The 16,183-nt window shown below is 45.6% G+C and overlaps 1 protein-coding gene across 1 annotated transcript in view; it reads right to left on the reverse strand.

The window, feature by feature from the left end:
* Positions 1 to 6,936: 6,936 nt before the first annotated feature.
* Positions 6,937 to 16,183, reverse strand: part of LOC146808826 (interferon-inducible GTPase 5-like) — a 28,607-nt gene continuing 19,360 nt past the window's right edge. Inside the window, exon 3 of the mRNA XM_085615650.1 lies at positions 6,937 to 10,783. Coding sequence (XP_085471776.1) covers positions 9,598 to 10,783 — 1,186 coding nt within the window. The 3' untranslated portion in view covers positions 6,937 to 9,597. The remainder of the gene's footprint in view (positions 10,784 to 16,183) is intronic.

The raw sequence follows: 16,183 nt of genomic DNA on the forward strand, positions 1-16,183 counted from the left end.
ATAAATAGCACAAATAGGTGGTCTCCAGAGGGAGACCAAACCATATGCTACAATAGTAGAATACGAACCACGACAAGAACGGACCCAGAAGACATAGGAGTGTAGGGGACCCAAGGAACCACCCAAGGTATCTAGGAACCCTACGGAGGCCATGTGCAGAGTGGGAGCACAACCCCATACTCAATAGGAGTCAATGAGATGAGTTGCGTTGCAATTTTAAAGAAGAAGGACCCTTCCCAGCGGACCCTGCAGAAAACCTTTAGAAGATGGAGGGATGAGAGTCACCCCACCCGTGGATACCCCAGGAACCAGGATACCTACACCAGGGAAGCTGGGTGCATAGGTGTGAAGTGACATCGAAAACTGCCGTAGACCATAATGGAGGACTTCATGAAGATGCCGCTGACGAAGAAGGTGAAAGTGTCCGTTGGAACCAAAGGTGGATTCAAAATGAGAGGTACCTGCAAGCAGAGGAGACAGTCTATGCCACTCAGGAGTGACAAGGAGGCACAGAAAATGAATGCCCACTGATGTCAGGGATGCAGGAGAGTTGACAGTGCCTTTGAAGTTGCAGCTCTATGGACCAGGGGATGCAGAGGAAGTCCAGAAGCCGTGCACGAGCTGTCCCATGTCGAGGGCCAAGAGGTCAGTACCCGTCAGGGGCACCAACAAGCCTTGGCAGCGGCAAACAATGTAGTTGAAGAAAAAGGTGCAGTGTCAGGACCAGCAATGTCCAAGTGACTCATCATGAGTGGATAAGTCACAGCAGGCCTGAGCATGCAGGGGAGCCCACTGGAGTCAAAGAAGACCCTCAAAAGGACCCACAGGCCAGAGGCACAGGAGTCGCAAGAGGACCTCGAGCACCAAAGGATGAAGGCCCACGGTGCAAGGGATGCAGTGCAGGTGAAGATCTTGGCTGCAGGTAATGCTCGAGGCTGCAGCTTCTTGGAGCCAAAGATCTCTGGAAGAGAGAGTCAACAAGCCTTGGCAACGGCAAGTTGACGCGGTGCACAGGGGTACTGCTCCAGAGATTCCGACGAGGGGTACTGGCCTCCAACTTGCTAGAAAGACAGTGCAGGCCTCAAGGGAGTTGCAGAACCACCACCTGTGCTGCTGAACCTTTTGGAGTACGTAGAAGGAACAGCATACCAGTCATTTTGCTGCCTGCAGATGCAGGGAAGTGACTCCTTCACTTCCAAGGAGATTTCTTCAGTGTCTTGGATGTCCACAGGCCTTGCGAAGAACCTGTAGGAAGCACAGCAGGGATGTGGAAACTTGTATTTATGGTAAAGTAATTGAAAGCCTTTATTATTAGGGTGAGCGCTCTTAAGTAAATGTTGTAAGCTCTGACTGCACTACTGACAGTGGTTCCAGTATAAAAATGTGTACACACACGTTTGCAAAGTTTAGCAATATGAGGCTATGTATAATGCTCCCAGAATGCTCTCTGATTTGATGCAAATATTTGCAGAAGCTTAAAAGCAAGATTGGTGATCTTTGCTTTCAAAATAAAGTGTTCATCAAAAATGAAAGCAGGAAAAAAACATTTTGCTAAACTACTGTAAAAGTTCAGGTACCATTTCTTTGCAGCATCATTTAGTAACGTGTTGATGCATGCTGGTATTCCCCCAAAATATTCATAATGGAAAATCAGTGTAATCAGTTTCAATAAGATTATAGGAAACAAAAACAAACAAGCATTGGCAAAGCCAGTAGGTCTGTAACTGGTGATCAGCTTTTTAGTTTTGTCAATGAGTGAATTGTTTTGGCATGGGTTTTGTAAAACCTTATTGGTGTGGAAGCTGCTGGGCCCTCCCCATTATAACAAACATTGGCAAAAGCAAAAATTGTTTTTGGTCTAAAAAAGAACACACTGCCACAGTAGTTACTGACACTGAACAAAACTACATTGTGTGCCGATATGCTCCCTGTGAAAGAGCAGAATGATACCACTCAGACTGAAGCCAGCCGATACAGAGAGAGAGAGAGAAAGAATTTTAATAAACGCAAAAGGTCATGGTCAATGCCAGGCCAAATTAGGGGCACAATTATTATAGAAAGCCTCAAAAGTGCACCCTTTTGGATATGTCCTTGCATTAAGTGCAGCTATATGGCTTTCGCGAATTCCCAAGAATTTACAGAAATAGGACAAGAAATAGTACTCCTAGAAAATATTTGTGGACTGCAATTTAGCATGAGCAAATGCGCATGTGTAGATTTGCTCATGCGAAAAACTTTCCCTCCAACCACTGTTTTTCCCCAACTCTTGAAGAAGGTTTACGTCTGCCATTGTCAGGAGTAAATTTCCAATATTTCTCAGTATGGGAAAAGATTAGAGAAGAGTTGTTGAAAACCTTCAAAACATGCAAGTTAGTAGGTTTGCACCGACTCAAAAGGGAATTCTAACCCTGGAACTGTTGCTTACCACTACCTTCAGCCCCAGTATGTAGATCTGCGGAAACAAGGCAACATAAGGGGATTACAAGTATTCAAACACTACTATGGTATGAGCCCTGGCATAATCAGAGAGGCTATATCAGTGCTATTATATAATGAGATTGCTGCCATAATTTGTCGCCGCACTACACGGCATCAAAGGGAAAAGTTGATTTTGATACAGGACAAGTAGATTTATGAAGCAACTTGCCCCGTGGACAAGTAGATATTTTATTAAATTCCACATGCTTGCACAGACATTGCAGCAGACTTGCAGGACGATGAGACCAGGAGCAGCAGGAGTCTTCGCAGTTGCAGTCTTGGTTCCCCAACGCGAAGTCCAGCGGTCGAAGTTGAAGTGAATCTTGTCCCACGACGAATCTAAGGAACCACCCACAGGTAAGCCCTTAAAAACCCTAGGGAAAGAGTTGGAACGTGTGGTTGGGTAAGGATTAACAGGCCAGGTATGCGGTATCCATAAACTTTTTTTTATTTTCTTATACAGAAGTATTCTGGTATCCCACATCTTGGAATTAGAGGTAGGGCAGTTCGTACTTCTTCGTGATCCTCCAAACTTAAACGGCGTTACCCATTAAAAAAAACAGAAAAGAGGAGGTTTTTAGGACAGTCTGTCCTGTATAGGTTCTGACTAGGGAATTGGGAGTGAGGGAGGAGAGAAAACACCAGTGTCGAGCTTCAGAGCTGCGGCTTTACACGCTCCCAAGCGTACAGCTCTCAGCTGCCAAGCGCTCAACCCTCTCCCTTTGGTATTAATGGCATCTCAGCATCTGAGGTGCCCTTAATAAACCCCCCCGAGACGTCCACATACCTCTGCGAGCCACGCTCCCCCAGGAGCGCAGCCAGCAATCTCGTGATGCTGGGTAGGGTCCGGCTTCCTGCTTGTACGGCTTTCCCGGCTCCACACTCCTTGGGCAGGGGACGACGTCCTCTTTGTAAAGTTGCCGGGGTTTTCTTCTCCTTCTTCCTGGACTTCGGAATTCCTCAACTGCTCGCTCTCCGTCCTGATTTCCTTGCTCCGTAACGCCTCCTGGTTTCCTGTGAACGCCGTTTTCTCCATCGGGTTTGTCGGATATGTAGTCCCCTCCTTAGACCTCAAGGGCTCCAATAGGGTCACGTGACGGCCTCACGTGGGTCAGTCCGGTTTCCAGGAAGTGGAGTCATGTAAAGGAGTCGTCTAGATCCTCCTTGTCCTGATAAAAGGGAGACTGTAAATAGAATATAGGAAAGGCATAAGGGGGGGGGAATACATCCTCGCTCTTTTCTTCTTCCCAGCCCCGATCAGGTAAGTCGTGACAGACCGATTCAGGGGTCCCTCCCATAGGAGGGGCTGGACAGTGGAGAGGATACTCCCATGTTCTTTGTCTGCAAGGAGGGCACTAAATGTGCCCTTCAAGCAGTCTTAGTGGCTCTGGCAAGCGCCCCCACCTTTTGCCAATACACTAAGTCCTGTCTGGGTGGTGGTCACACGTTCCTGTGACAGGATACCTATTGTCCTGTCTTCCCCTGCTCGAGCTTGGCTCAGCAGCAGGAGGGCAGAATCATGTCTCTGGTCGGCAGCAGCCATAATTTGCTGTCCGGGTTCCGGAAGAACTGAGGGCCTCCCAGAAGTACTTTACAGTGCATGGAATCATAACCCCACACTGTTTTCGGTGTCGAAGTATGATTATACCAAACACGACAGGGTTTGTTAAAGCCAGTTTAGAGATGGTCATCGTGTAATGACGCATGGCCACTCTATTGTAATGGCTGATGCACTTACAATCCAGGAGCATGGACTCCGAATGTTGTAAGGTTGTCCTGCTCATGCAGGGGCACCCTCACACTGAAAGCTGGGCACCCTGCCTTCAGGATTGAAAGGCCTGCCTTGGGGGTGACTTATAGGTTTTAAAGTGCAGTGACCTCAGATATAAGGAAACGTATATCAGTCGTAAGTGGTGCTAGCACCAGCTTACACAGGCTGCAGTGGCAGGCCTGTAGTCACAATTTGAGTGGTCTCTCATGGGTGGCATAATACACGCTTAAGCCCAAGGGAGACCCCTGGTGTACCTATGCCCGGAGTACCTTTTTACCATATACTAGGGCCTTACAACGGTACACCAGTAGCCAATATGGAGTGTACCTAAGTACTCACCATGTCCAATTTAGGGAAGAAGCACAGAGCCTGGGGTCCTGGTTAGCAGGATCCCAGTCAGACTAGTCAGTAAAACATAATGACAAGCAAAAAGTGGGGGTGACCATGAAAACAGATCCTACTTTCCTACAGGAGGGAAACGTGGAGCTAACCCAACCACCCTTTCCATGGAGAGGGCTTCGAATGCCGAGACGCTTCCATCGCGTCAGGAGACGGACAGGGCAAAGTTGGCGCATGCTTGGACTTCTTGTATTTCTTATGGTGCTACTTACCTGAGCCCTTCCAAGATTTTGAATGGGAGGACGAAGACTTAGATCCCCCGAAGCGGTGCCCGGACCATCCTCTCGACCGAGATCTCCAAAGAGATCTCAGAGGCGCTGGACACCGGGCCGCAAACAGCTTTAGGGCACACTCCTTCAAAGCTTTCTCCGCCTATGGCCCAGGAGTTAGAGCGCGACTTTGGGTCATGGTCACGCTCCAGACACCAAAGGGCACACGATGTTGGGGTCCGTAACCCACATGGCGTAGTGACAGGAGCCACACGGTTTGAACCCCAATTTCTTTTTGGACAACTTATACACCAAGAAAAAGTTGAGAAAGAGTCGGCCAAAAAAATTACATGGGGAAGCTCTCTTTGATGGATCTGCACTGAAAGAAAAAACTGACGTCAGCTAGGTGGCGCCTATATAAACGACGGGAACGCCACAACTGTGAACTCAACGCCATATGACGTCTTGCAGAATTGACCAACGCCACCTACCGACGCGCAGGTGTACTGCTAAGAAAAATCTTTCGGATCCAGACTGACGCCTGGAAGTTCAAGGGTAGGGAATCTGCAGCTAGATGTCTCTATCGGATCTAGCTGTTAGTAACCCTGGGAAGCATATACAAGCTGGAGCAGCCCGTTCTAGGTATTGGTAATCCAGGGAACTATATATGAGCTGAAGCAGCAGGTATTAGGTATTCGCAACACTGGGATGTATAGCTGAGCTGAGAGAATCCGTCCTAGGTATTAGTAATCCTGGGAAGCATATACAAGCTGAGGAATCTAGGTATTAGTAACACCATAATGTATACCAGAGCTGAGGCAATTCATTTAGGATTACTAACACTGGCGCATATACTCGAGCTGAGTAACCCTGGAATGCATACACAAATTATAAGAGGCCTATTTTAGGTATTATTACTTGGCAAGCATATACGAGCCAAGGGTGGCCGTTCAAGGTATATTAATTACACTGGGATGTATACCCGAGCTTACGCAGCCCGTTCTATGATTAGTAGCCCTGGCATTGGTAACTTATCAAGGTAATCCGTTCTATGTATTAGTAACATTGGGATGTATAACCTAGTTGAGGCAGCCCATTCTAGGTATTAAGAACCCTGGGTAACATATAGAAGCAGAGGCAGCCTGATCATTCTCCAGAAACCCACTGCCTCTCAAAGACTGGGAGGACTGGATAAATAGTATCTCACAGTAGGGGGTCTAGAGGGAGTAATTATTACCATCAACGGTACCACTCCATAAAATCTATCTCACAAATTGGTACCCGGATGGTATATTGTGAAGAGCACAACCAAAAGAGGGGGAAGGGGAAAGAATCACTCATGTGTTAAGACGAGAACCTTCACTCACCCCGGGGTGACATGCTTCATCACTGGGTCCCCTCTTCACACTGGGACCACAAGGTACCCAGTGTGGGCTACAACTCTCCCATAGGAGAGGAGCGCGAGGTGTTTTATGTCATCCAATCTAGGGTTTGAGTAAGAGGCAGAGTGCAAAACAAAATCTAAATGGGTGTGAGTGAAAGCTATCTCCTGGTGGGTGAAAATAATCTTTATTAGTACCCCCAATGGATAGATTAAAATGAGCTAAGTGGAAATAGGGTTATGGATGTTCCCCTATTGGAATCCGGTCAACATGTTTCTGCCTCTACAGACCAAAAGGTTCTTGGCATTCACCAGGACCATGCTCTATGTCACTCTGCTCATCATGTGTGAAAAATAATAAATACCATACTTTTACTGGTATGGAGATTTTCAGTGGTACCAGCTTCTAATCAGGTACACATGACGCATTTCGAGACTGTTAGTCATACACCACCTTCGTAAGTCCGTTCATGGCAGATATCAGGACTCTGTGTCATCTCTATCGCCGTATTAGTGAAGGGTTAGATACATGACTGACTGCTTCGGCCTCACCAACCATTCAGAGACACCCTACCTTGGGTACTTTTCCCTTTAGCTTACCTGGTCCCACTACCCTTCCTCCGAGCCTCACCGGACAACAAGTGGTTGTCCATCGTTCATGCTCCTGGGGCAATAAGTTCAAAACAAAAACTCCAACGTTAATGCACAAACACTTTATTATCGATACAATGATTATAATTTATGAACAGCATTAAAATCATTAATTATTGATCTACATTCCCAATAGTGCCCCCTAACGTCTTCAATTAATAAATATTTCTATATTGTAAAATACGTACCTTCTTTGTAATTGTTTCCTGAAAAAAGCCCTGCTTCCTCAGTAGTGTGGGTCTACCTGTAAGGGTTATGGCTGGATTACCAAACACCGTCCAGGGATGTATGAACCAAAGTGCACCATAGAGCTTTTGCTCTTTTTCCTTCCGGATGAGGTAAGAAACCCTCACGCCCATTGGATAAATAAACAGAGACCACGGTGTACTCAAACAATACTATGCCCATGCAGTTATTGGCACCTCTGAAACTATGCAATAACTTTGCTTGGGTAACTACTGTTAGAGTTTGGCTGGCTGATTAGACTTGCTCCCAGAGATACCCTCTGGCTGGACTACAAGGGACACTGCTGCCAGAGATATTTTCTGGCTGGGCACTAGTCTGTCACTACTACTGATGAAACACTTGGCTGGCACCAGGATATCACTTCTGCCTGTACAGATTCTGACAGCGCCCCAGGATGTTCCTGCTACAAACGGTATACTTTGATGGGACACAAGACATAACTGCTAACATTATACACTCTGACTGGGCCCCAGGATGTCACTGCTGGACGCGGTATGCTTTGATAGGACACAACGTCACTGCTCTCGTTATATACTCTGATTGGGTATCAGACTGTTTCAACTGCAAGTGATATACACCGGAGGCAAACCAGGCATCACTGCTGACATTTCTATACTTCGATTGGTCACCATCTGTCAAAGCTACCAATGCTATGCTCCAATTGTCCATTGAGCTCTCACAGCTTTCTTGGATAGACTCTTATTCAGCACAGAGCTCTTGCAGCTGCAAGTGACACAATCTGATGAAACAATCGGTGTAATCTTACTAGTCGCCCTAAGAGTCCCTTCTGCCAAAGATATACTCTGTTTGCATACTACGTGTCACAAATGGCATAATCATCCCCAGATTGGACAGTAGTGGTCATATCTTACTGAAAGTGCCCTGGAGGCACAAAGGGGTGTGCCCTTGCCTCCACCCCGGGCGCTTTGGTATTACAGAAGGGGCTGCAGACGTTTGTGTAGTGACTTTTGTAATGCTATTACAGCTGGCACACATGTAGCGCCAGCACTAACATGAGAGGATATTCACTCATTTGCATGGGGCTGGACCCATGTAAATGAGGGGATCTCTTCGCCGCTGCACCCACGCCGTATTACAAACACGAGCGCAAAGGCAAACTTGCCCTTCAGAGGGACACTGATAGAGCGTCACAAAAAGGTGGCAAACGGTCAGTGCTCCGCCTAGGGGCTGGCCCCTCCTGGGGTAGAAAGGGGGTCGCATGGACACCCAGATACCCCCCTGTAGGCCGGTGCAGCACCCGCCTACAGGGGGACCTGTGACTCCTTTACGTGGGGCAGGCGGGCTGTAGCGGCTTTGAAGCAGATGCTCTGTACTTCACTGCTCTGTGGGCAGCACGTTTGTTGTAAGAGGGCACACTGTCTCTGACTGCACCCGGCACACCTGCTTAAATGGCGTAAACAAAGATAATGCTCCCTATTTGTAATGGCCCAGGTGTCACTGCTGCCAATGCAATATTATGACTGGACTCTTAAGAGTGTATTACTGCACTAATGGTTGTCTGATTGGCTTGAGGAGGAAACCCTAGGAACACTTTCCACAGGTGTGTTCATCCGCTGATCTGGTCAGTCAGCCAACACTGCTCAGGAACGCAGAACCCTCAAGTGACGCTGCTCCAGATCCACCCAAAAATCTGAAGTGCTGCCACCAGCCTGTGGTTATAACCCACCCTACAGCTGTACTTGCAGCTCTGAAGTCCATGTCCATGTCCACTGCCCATCCAGATCACGGAAAAAAAGGCAGGAAACCCACACTTTTGGAGAAAGAACGAAATACTCGTACCATTTGATTCCAACACATCAAATGGAAAATTTGTTTTACGAGGAGGACATTTAGATCACCCCAAAATGCATCTGTGCTTGCGCTAAATTTAAACTCAGAAAAATCAAATCCATAACACTAAATCTGTCAACTTTGAAAGGATGGAAAGAAGAGCTAGTCCTGCTGAGATTCAAACTTGTGACCAAAAGATAGCCACAGACTACAGCAGAAAGGTCCAAACTCATCCAGCCATATGGCAGATCAAGGAAGAAGTAGCAACCATATATCCGCAACAGGAATTATTGTCGTGATTTTTGGAGGTGGGTGCCTAATATAGCAATTTCTCAGTGGGCTGGAGATCAGGTGCACCATGAGAGAGAGAGAGATGGGAAGATGGCTAGCCTTTGAGGATCGCTTCGGCTGCCTTAGAGGTTCAAAGCTGGTCCTTTAAACTTAGACATTCATTACATTCCACTCAACAATCCTGTTTACTGTGACTCCTGCTGAGTCTGGGGCAGGACAAGGCAGATAAGAGGAACATCTTTATGGGGCGTTTTGCCAAATGTAGAACCAATATGATGGAGCTATGGTTGTCGGCTGGCCAAGTGCTTCCAGAGAGTGGAAGTGGCAGTCAGTGGCCTAGAGTGGGGTTCTCTGTTAGGCATACGTGGGCCGTGCTTCGCTTAGGTCAGGTCATACGCTTTCCGCAAGATTCTCTCTGCATCTTCTGCCATGTCCCAGATGGTATCCTTCAGCAGTTTGTAAGTGACCTCAAGGGATATTCCGGCAGGGCTACTAGCTTTTCCCCAGTAAGGCATGTAGTTCCAAACCAGGGATGCAATCGGCACTGGTGCAGAAACCAACTTCATGATTTGGCTGGGGTCGATGGCCTTCACCAGTGGGCATCGTATCTCAGCCTGCAGGTCCTCTGGGCTTTTACCGGTGACTTGAGCCACAACCTCTCGGCTATTCTCATCCAGGCCAAAGCCAACAGCATAATCAGAGAGTGTAGAAACCACAGTGTCAATGGCTTCCTGCCCGGGCTTCTCAATGGCATACAAGCAGCTCTGCAAGGCCTTTCCACAGGCATCCTTCACAAGCTTCTTCCTCTTCCATCGCACCACCTGGAAAATGATGGCTGGGATAGAGCGCAGCAGCACCTGCTTCTTCAGGTCTGGGATCTGCTCTTCCAGGGCCTCGCGGAGCTGGGGCATATCAAACTTGTGGGGGTCCAGGCTGGAAACTAGAAACACCTGTGACTCTCCCACCACGTCCTTCTTCAGGGCTTCAAGGTAGCTTTGCCTGACTTTCTCCTGCAGCTTCCCTGCGTCAGTGGCGTCTGAGCCTCGTTGCTTCAGGCTGGCTTCCATGTCAGAATCAATTTTGTTCCGGACCAAGAAAAACTTCTTTCCCAGCTCGGTGATGGCCTTCACCAGACAGCTATGGGCGTGCTTGTAGCGCTCCGAGGCCACAATGATAAAAAAACCATAGCGCTCCAAGTGTAGGTGCTTCAGGTACACTTCTATGGGCAGCTCTGTAGTCCCAAATCCCGGCAGGTCCCAAAAGTAGACATTCGGCACTTCTGGGTGTGGGAAGGCAGTGGGCTTCCATGTGGTCTCAATGACCCCGGTTTCAGCTGCGTCTCCCTCTGTGAGCGTGAGGTCTCGCACAGCATTGATGAAGGCCGATTTCCCGGATCCCACCTCATCGATCACGCCGATGTCTAGTCGGATATTGACTGGCATGTCCAGGGCGGATTGAAGGAGCACAGGGAGGTCGGCCAGCCCACCGGCATCACATGCTGTGTAGAACTGCTGCAGCTTCTCTTCGCTCCACCACATGAAGTCATCCACGCTCCCTTCAAGGTTTCTGAAATGAGACATCACAGACCCTTAAAACACTGCAGTATTCTATCAGCAGAGCAGATACCTCTACAGTCATACCTTCTCTTCACCATGGCATACTCCAGAGTTGTTTTGCCACAAAATACATCTCATCACCAACATCATGCATCACACCCACCCACGTTAATCCACTCTACCCCCTCGAACCTGCAAGCGCATCCAGCCCAACTGCCCTCTCCTCACGCACCACTCATAAATGGCGGCTGTAGAACACCGTGTGGGCCACTGTCACACAAGGTGTGATCTACCTTTTTTCAGTTCTGTTTCTGAAATGTCCACCAATTTTACTACCATTTGTAATCACAGGTAGACTGAAAGATAAAGAAAATAGGTTTGCCAACAGACCCCTGCAGAGGAAGGGCTAGGATGGCTGGGTCAGAGTCAGTCTCATCATTTGCAGGGACCAGCCGATTTGAAGTTGTCCTAGGAGCCCTATGGCCAGTTAAACACTGCAGGACAACCGACCTAAATAGAAGAGAGTAAGTTTAGTTCTGGACCTCACGCAACTGCTACTGGACACTTCCCCTGGTCTGCTAGAACTGGATTGTAATCTCTTTTAATTGAATGCATCCAGAAACACTCAAGGAGCTGCCTTGAGCCAGGAGGTTATTTAATGGGAGTGTCTGGAGAATAAGACTAGTTAAGAATCTAGTCTCCAAGGTAAAACAGGCTTGGAAACAAACACTTTGGTGATCTTGAGTGGGACAAAAGAGGTTGATGACTGTGTTTGGATGACCGTGAAATAGTAGCAAATGTATGTGTGGGTGTGTATAAGTGGGAGGTAAGCAGAGGCATGTTCTGCAAGATGTAATGGTGTTCTGAGCCTTAGAATCTTGGGAGGAGACAAGTGGAGATCTGCTGGGGAAAGATGTGGATGCTTTACAAAGTTGCAATCCAACTGACTTTATTTCATGACAGCAGCTCCTCAAATCTGCACCTGTAGGTTATCTTGAGGACTGAGCTTCGTGCTCTTACGAACTTTCTTCAAGTGTTAGTGCTACGCTTCTTACTTCTGTGTGCATAGAAGCTACCCTAAATTTAATGACTAACATTGACCCATGCTGATACAAAATATTTCCTCCGGTCAGTTGTGCGGCCCTAGTCTGATTTTTCTCAATAGCTGTAAGGCCTGAAGCCCATGTGGCCATTGGCCTGTTATACCATCTCTTTCCTCTATCTAGGGGGTCTCTATGTTCCCGTCTGTGTTTTTAACAGTTTTTTTTTTTATTTCAGCCAATTGCGTTTTACAATCACTCTACTTTTCAGCTAATAATTGGCTGCTATATTTTGGAAATTTCACTTTAAATATCCCGTTTTGCCTGTGGCATTTAGTTCCACTCAATGGTGGCTATCTTGTGGGTGATTTTTTTTATGGGAGTGCTCCAGTCTTTCTTCCTTTATACTGTGCCATACAGCAGCACAGTGCATCCCCTAGTATTTCTGCTTTTTCACAACACTTGCAATGTTCAACACCCTTGTGGCAGTTTGCCAGTGAAACCCTCCCTTTCCTCTAGTGAGTGGTACTCTAGTTTGCTGCCTCTGCTATTGAGCTAGTACCTGGGTGCTAGTTTTTTTTATTGGACTTTGCTGCAAATATCCATACTTGAGCCTATTTTTGGCTTGTAGTTGCACACTGCAGCAGTCATCTTGTTTGAGGAAGTGCAGTAGTATTTCTTCACTTAATCATATACTTTGCTGATGAGGCAACTTATTCCAACTGGTCAGTTGTGCAGCAGCACCGCTGTCGTGCCAAAGGTAAGTTTGTCTGCACATGCCATGCTCCGCTGGGATGAATGGCTAGCCATGCTGTATACTTTCCTGGTGAAACTTCAGTACTGTTTAGTCTTACTCCCTTGCTCCCTTTTTGGAATTGGCCTTATGGTGAAGAAAATCTTCTTTGCTGTCAGCCCTTGAACAAAATCTTTCCCGTTTCCTTATGACAGACCCGTGTAACACTACTACCCAAACCCTAATTCACGGCCGCTCTGTGGGTAACCGCAAAGGGGAGATTAACTCCTTGTTTGAAAACAGCAACCTGCGCTTTATTGCGAGCATGGAATTCTGGTTGTCTGATCACTGTTCCTCTCTGATGGGTGACCCAGTCCTGGGGAATGGGAACCTTCTCAAACATGATATATCATATTAGAAAGGGTGACAGGGTATGGCAATTCATCAAAACAATCTTCCTATTAAACTGCAATCTGAGGTCAACTAAAAATCTGCTCTGGGCTTTATTTTGTTGTACGGTTCTCTCAAGATCTACCATTTTCTTATAAGGCTTGATGAACTGATGATGCATTACTCCACCAAATTTGAAAACTTAGTTGCATTGGGAGTTTTCAGTGTCTGCGCTGAAGACTCTACCTGCCCAATTTCAACCTAATCGTTAAAAATCATACCAAACAGTTGACGGTCCCTCAAACTCTGGATACAACAATTAATTGATATTCATCTCTATTCTTAGGCTGAACATTGCGTGTTCTATCCCTGTGACTTAATCCGACCACTGTTTGATTCTCTTCTCAATCAATGGTTATCAAGAGCGCCCTATACTTGCATCTCCAGCTATAAAAGTCATATCAAGACCATGGGAAAATTTGCTCAGGAATTTGCCTCTCGTGCAACAGAGACCTTTTCTATAAACAAGCATAGATCTTGCGACTCCTCTGCTACTGAGTTTTCAAGCGCCTTTTATTAGACATTGAAAAGCACCTTTGATGCCAGTTGAGGATAATATGGTTAAACCTATATGCAAGGGATTGGAAACTAACATGTGCAAGGTCTATGACCAGGAAAAATACTGACACCTATTGAGAGATGAAAAGAGGAATGAGTTTTTTTCCAAGATCGACACTGTCGCTAACACACCCAAGCAGCTGTGTAAGACAGTCCACTCATCGTGCACATCTTAAAACTGTGGAAAGTGATGTAGCCTCTCTTAAGAACTAGTAGTTTCTCTCGCTCATTTTTCATCGTTGATAAAGAAAGCGATAGTTAAAAAATCATATCCCCCTTCATGGCGAGGTAAACTTGGCCTCCAACATTTTGCTGTACGCGAAGTTCACCTCTTGGAAAGAACTCACTGTCTAAAACCCAAGATATCTTGCTTACAATCAAGCCCTCTGGCACTCGTATCGATACCTGTCACGAGCAAAGTCATGCGGTTTCCATCATCAACCCTTTATCACTTCCTCATCAATTACAGCGATACCACCTTCCTTAGCCTTGGTAGTACAAATCTTGCTAACCTCCAACATATTCAGAGAAACATTTTTGGTCTTTGAAAATTTTAACAGGTTTCCAATAAGATTGGTACCCTGCATTGGTTGCCCTCTACAGAAAGGATCACATTCAAATCACATTGTCTTTGCATATAAAATATCCACTTAGCGCCTCAGATGTTTAGCATAGAATTTCCTTCACCACAAGCCTGTTCGTAACCTTTGTTCCACTTGTCAGGGACTCTTTGTGGTCCCAATGTTGAATTGCTCTTCCTTTTGTGGGAAATCATTCACAGTCCTTTTAGCCACCTTGTGGGATAAGCTTCTTCTACCTATCGGAGATGAAGACAACCACCTCAGGCTTAGAAACCTGCTAAAACCTGGCATTTCTACTCTTTTTCAGTTTTAGCCTGCCTCTTCCAGAGTTTTCGAACTTCGAAACAGAGCCTTCTCTTTTTCAGCTCTGAGATTCCTCTCTGGGGTGTGTATTCGGCTCTCAATACATACATATAGTCTAGAATACAACAGAATGCCATTTGAATTTATGTACGTCTTGCCCTAGCGGGTGCCGGAATTTAATTCAATCATTGTTTCTTCTGGAACAGCAAGTGCTGGTAGTCAATGCATCCTTGTGCTTCTCCTTGTGCTGAATGGCGCATGATGCTCCTGCAGCTCAGACTGGCCCAGTGAGTGTTCCTCAAATCAATGTCCTGCACAGTACGCTCGTGTTGAGCCCCTCCTGGCATTCCTAACGACAGAACCTCATTGGCTTATCAGCAGGTTGCACTGATGTTCCTTTTGTGTTAGCATGTGTGTCCAGAAATGAAACCCCTCTCTATTTGGATTAGCACTAATCCAAAAGGGTAAATAAAAGGAATTGAATAACCTCTCCGTTTGGATTAGCACTAATCCAAAAGGGTAAATTAAAGGAATTAAAAAACCTCTCCGTTTGGATTAGCACTAATCCAAAAGGGTAAATTAAAAGAATTGAAAAACCTCTCTATTTGGAATAGCACTAATCCAAAAGGGTAAATTAAAGGAATTGAAAAACCTCTGTTTGGATTATCACTAATCCAAAAGGGTAAATTAAAGGAATTGAACAACCTCTCTGTTTGGATTAGTACTGATCCAACAGGGTAAATTAAAGGAATTGAAAAACCTCTGTTTGGATTAGCATTAATCCATCAGGGTAAATTAAAGGAATTGAAAAACCTCTTGGTTTGGATTAGCACTAATCCCAGAGGGTAAATCAAAGGAATTGAAAAACCTCTCTGTTTCGATTAGCACTAATCCAAAAGGGCAAATTAAAGGAATTGAAAAACATCTCTGTTTGGATTAGCACTAATCCACAAGGGCAAATTAAAGGAATTGAAAAACCACTCCGTTTGGATTAGCAAAAACCAAAACGGTAAATTAAAGGAATTGAAAAACCTCTGTTGGATTAGTACTAATCCAAAAGGGTAAATTAAAGGAATTGAAAAACCTCTGTTTGGATTAGCACTAATCCAAAAGGGTACATTAAAGGAATTGAACAACCTCTTTGTTTGGATTAGTACTGATCCAACAGGGTAAATTAAAGTAATTGAAAAACCTCTGTTTGGATTAGCATTAATCCATCAGGGTAAATTAAAGGAATTGAAAAACCTCTCTGTTTGAATTAGCACTAATCCCAAAGGGTAAATCAAAGGAATTGAAAAACCTCTCTGTTTCGATTAGCACTAATCCAAAAGGGCAAATTAAAGGAATTGAAAAACATCTCTGTTTGGATTAGCACTAATCCAAAAGGATAAATTAAAGGAATTGAAAAACCTCCCTGTTTGGGTTAGCACTAATCCAGAAGGGTAAATAAAAGGAATTGAAAAACCTCTCCGTTTGGAGTAGCACTAATCCAAAAGGGTAAATTAAAGGAATTAAAAAACCTCTCCGTTTGGATTAGCATTAATCCATCAGGGTAAATTAAAGGAATTGAAAAACCTCTCTGTTTGGATTAGCACTAATCCCAAAGGGTAAATCAAAGGAATTGAAAAACCTCTCTGTTTCGATTAGCACTAATCCAAAAGGGCAAATTAAAGGAATTGAAAAACATCTCTGTTTGGATTAGCACTAATCTAAAAGGGCAAATTAAAGGAATTGAAAAACCAAAC

This window comes from Triturus cristatus, chromosome 7 (assembly GCF_964204655.1).
Source record: "Triturus cristatus chromosome 7, aTriCri1.1, whole genome shotgun sequence".
In the NCBI taxonomy this organism is placed as follows: Eukaryota; Metazoa; Chordata; class Amphibia; order Caudata; family Salamandridae; genus Triturus; species Triturus cristatus.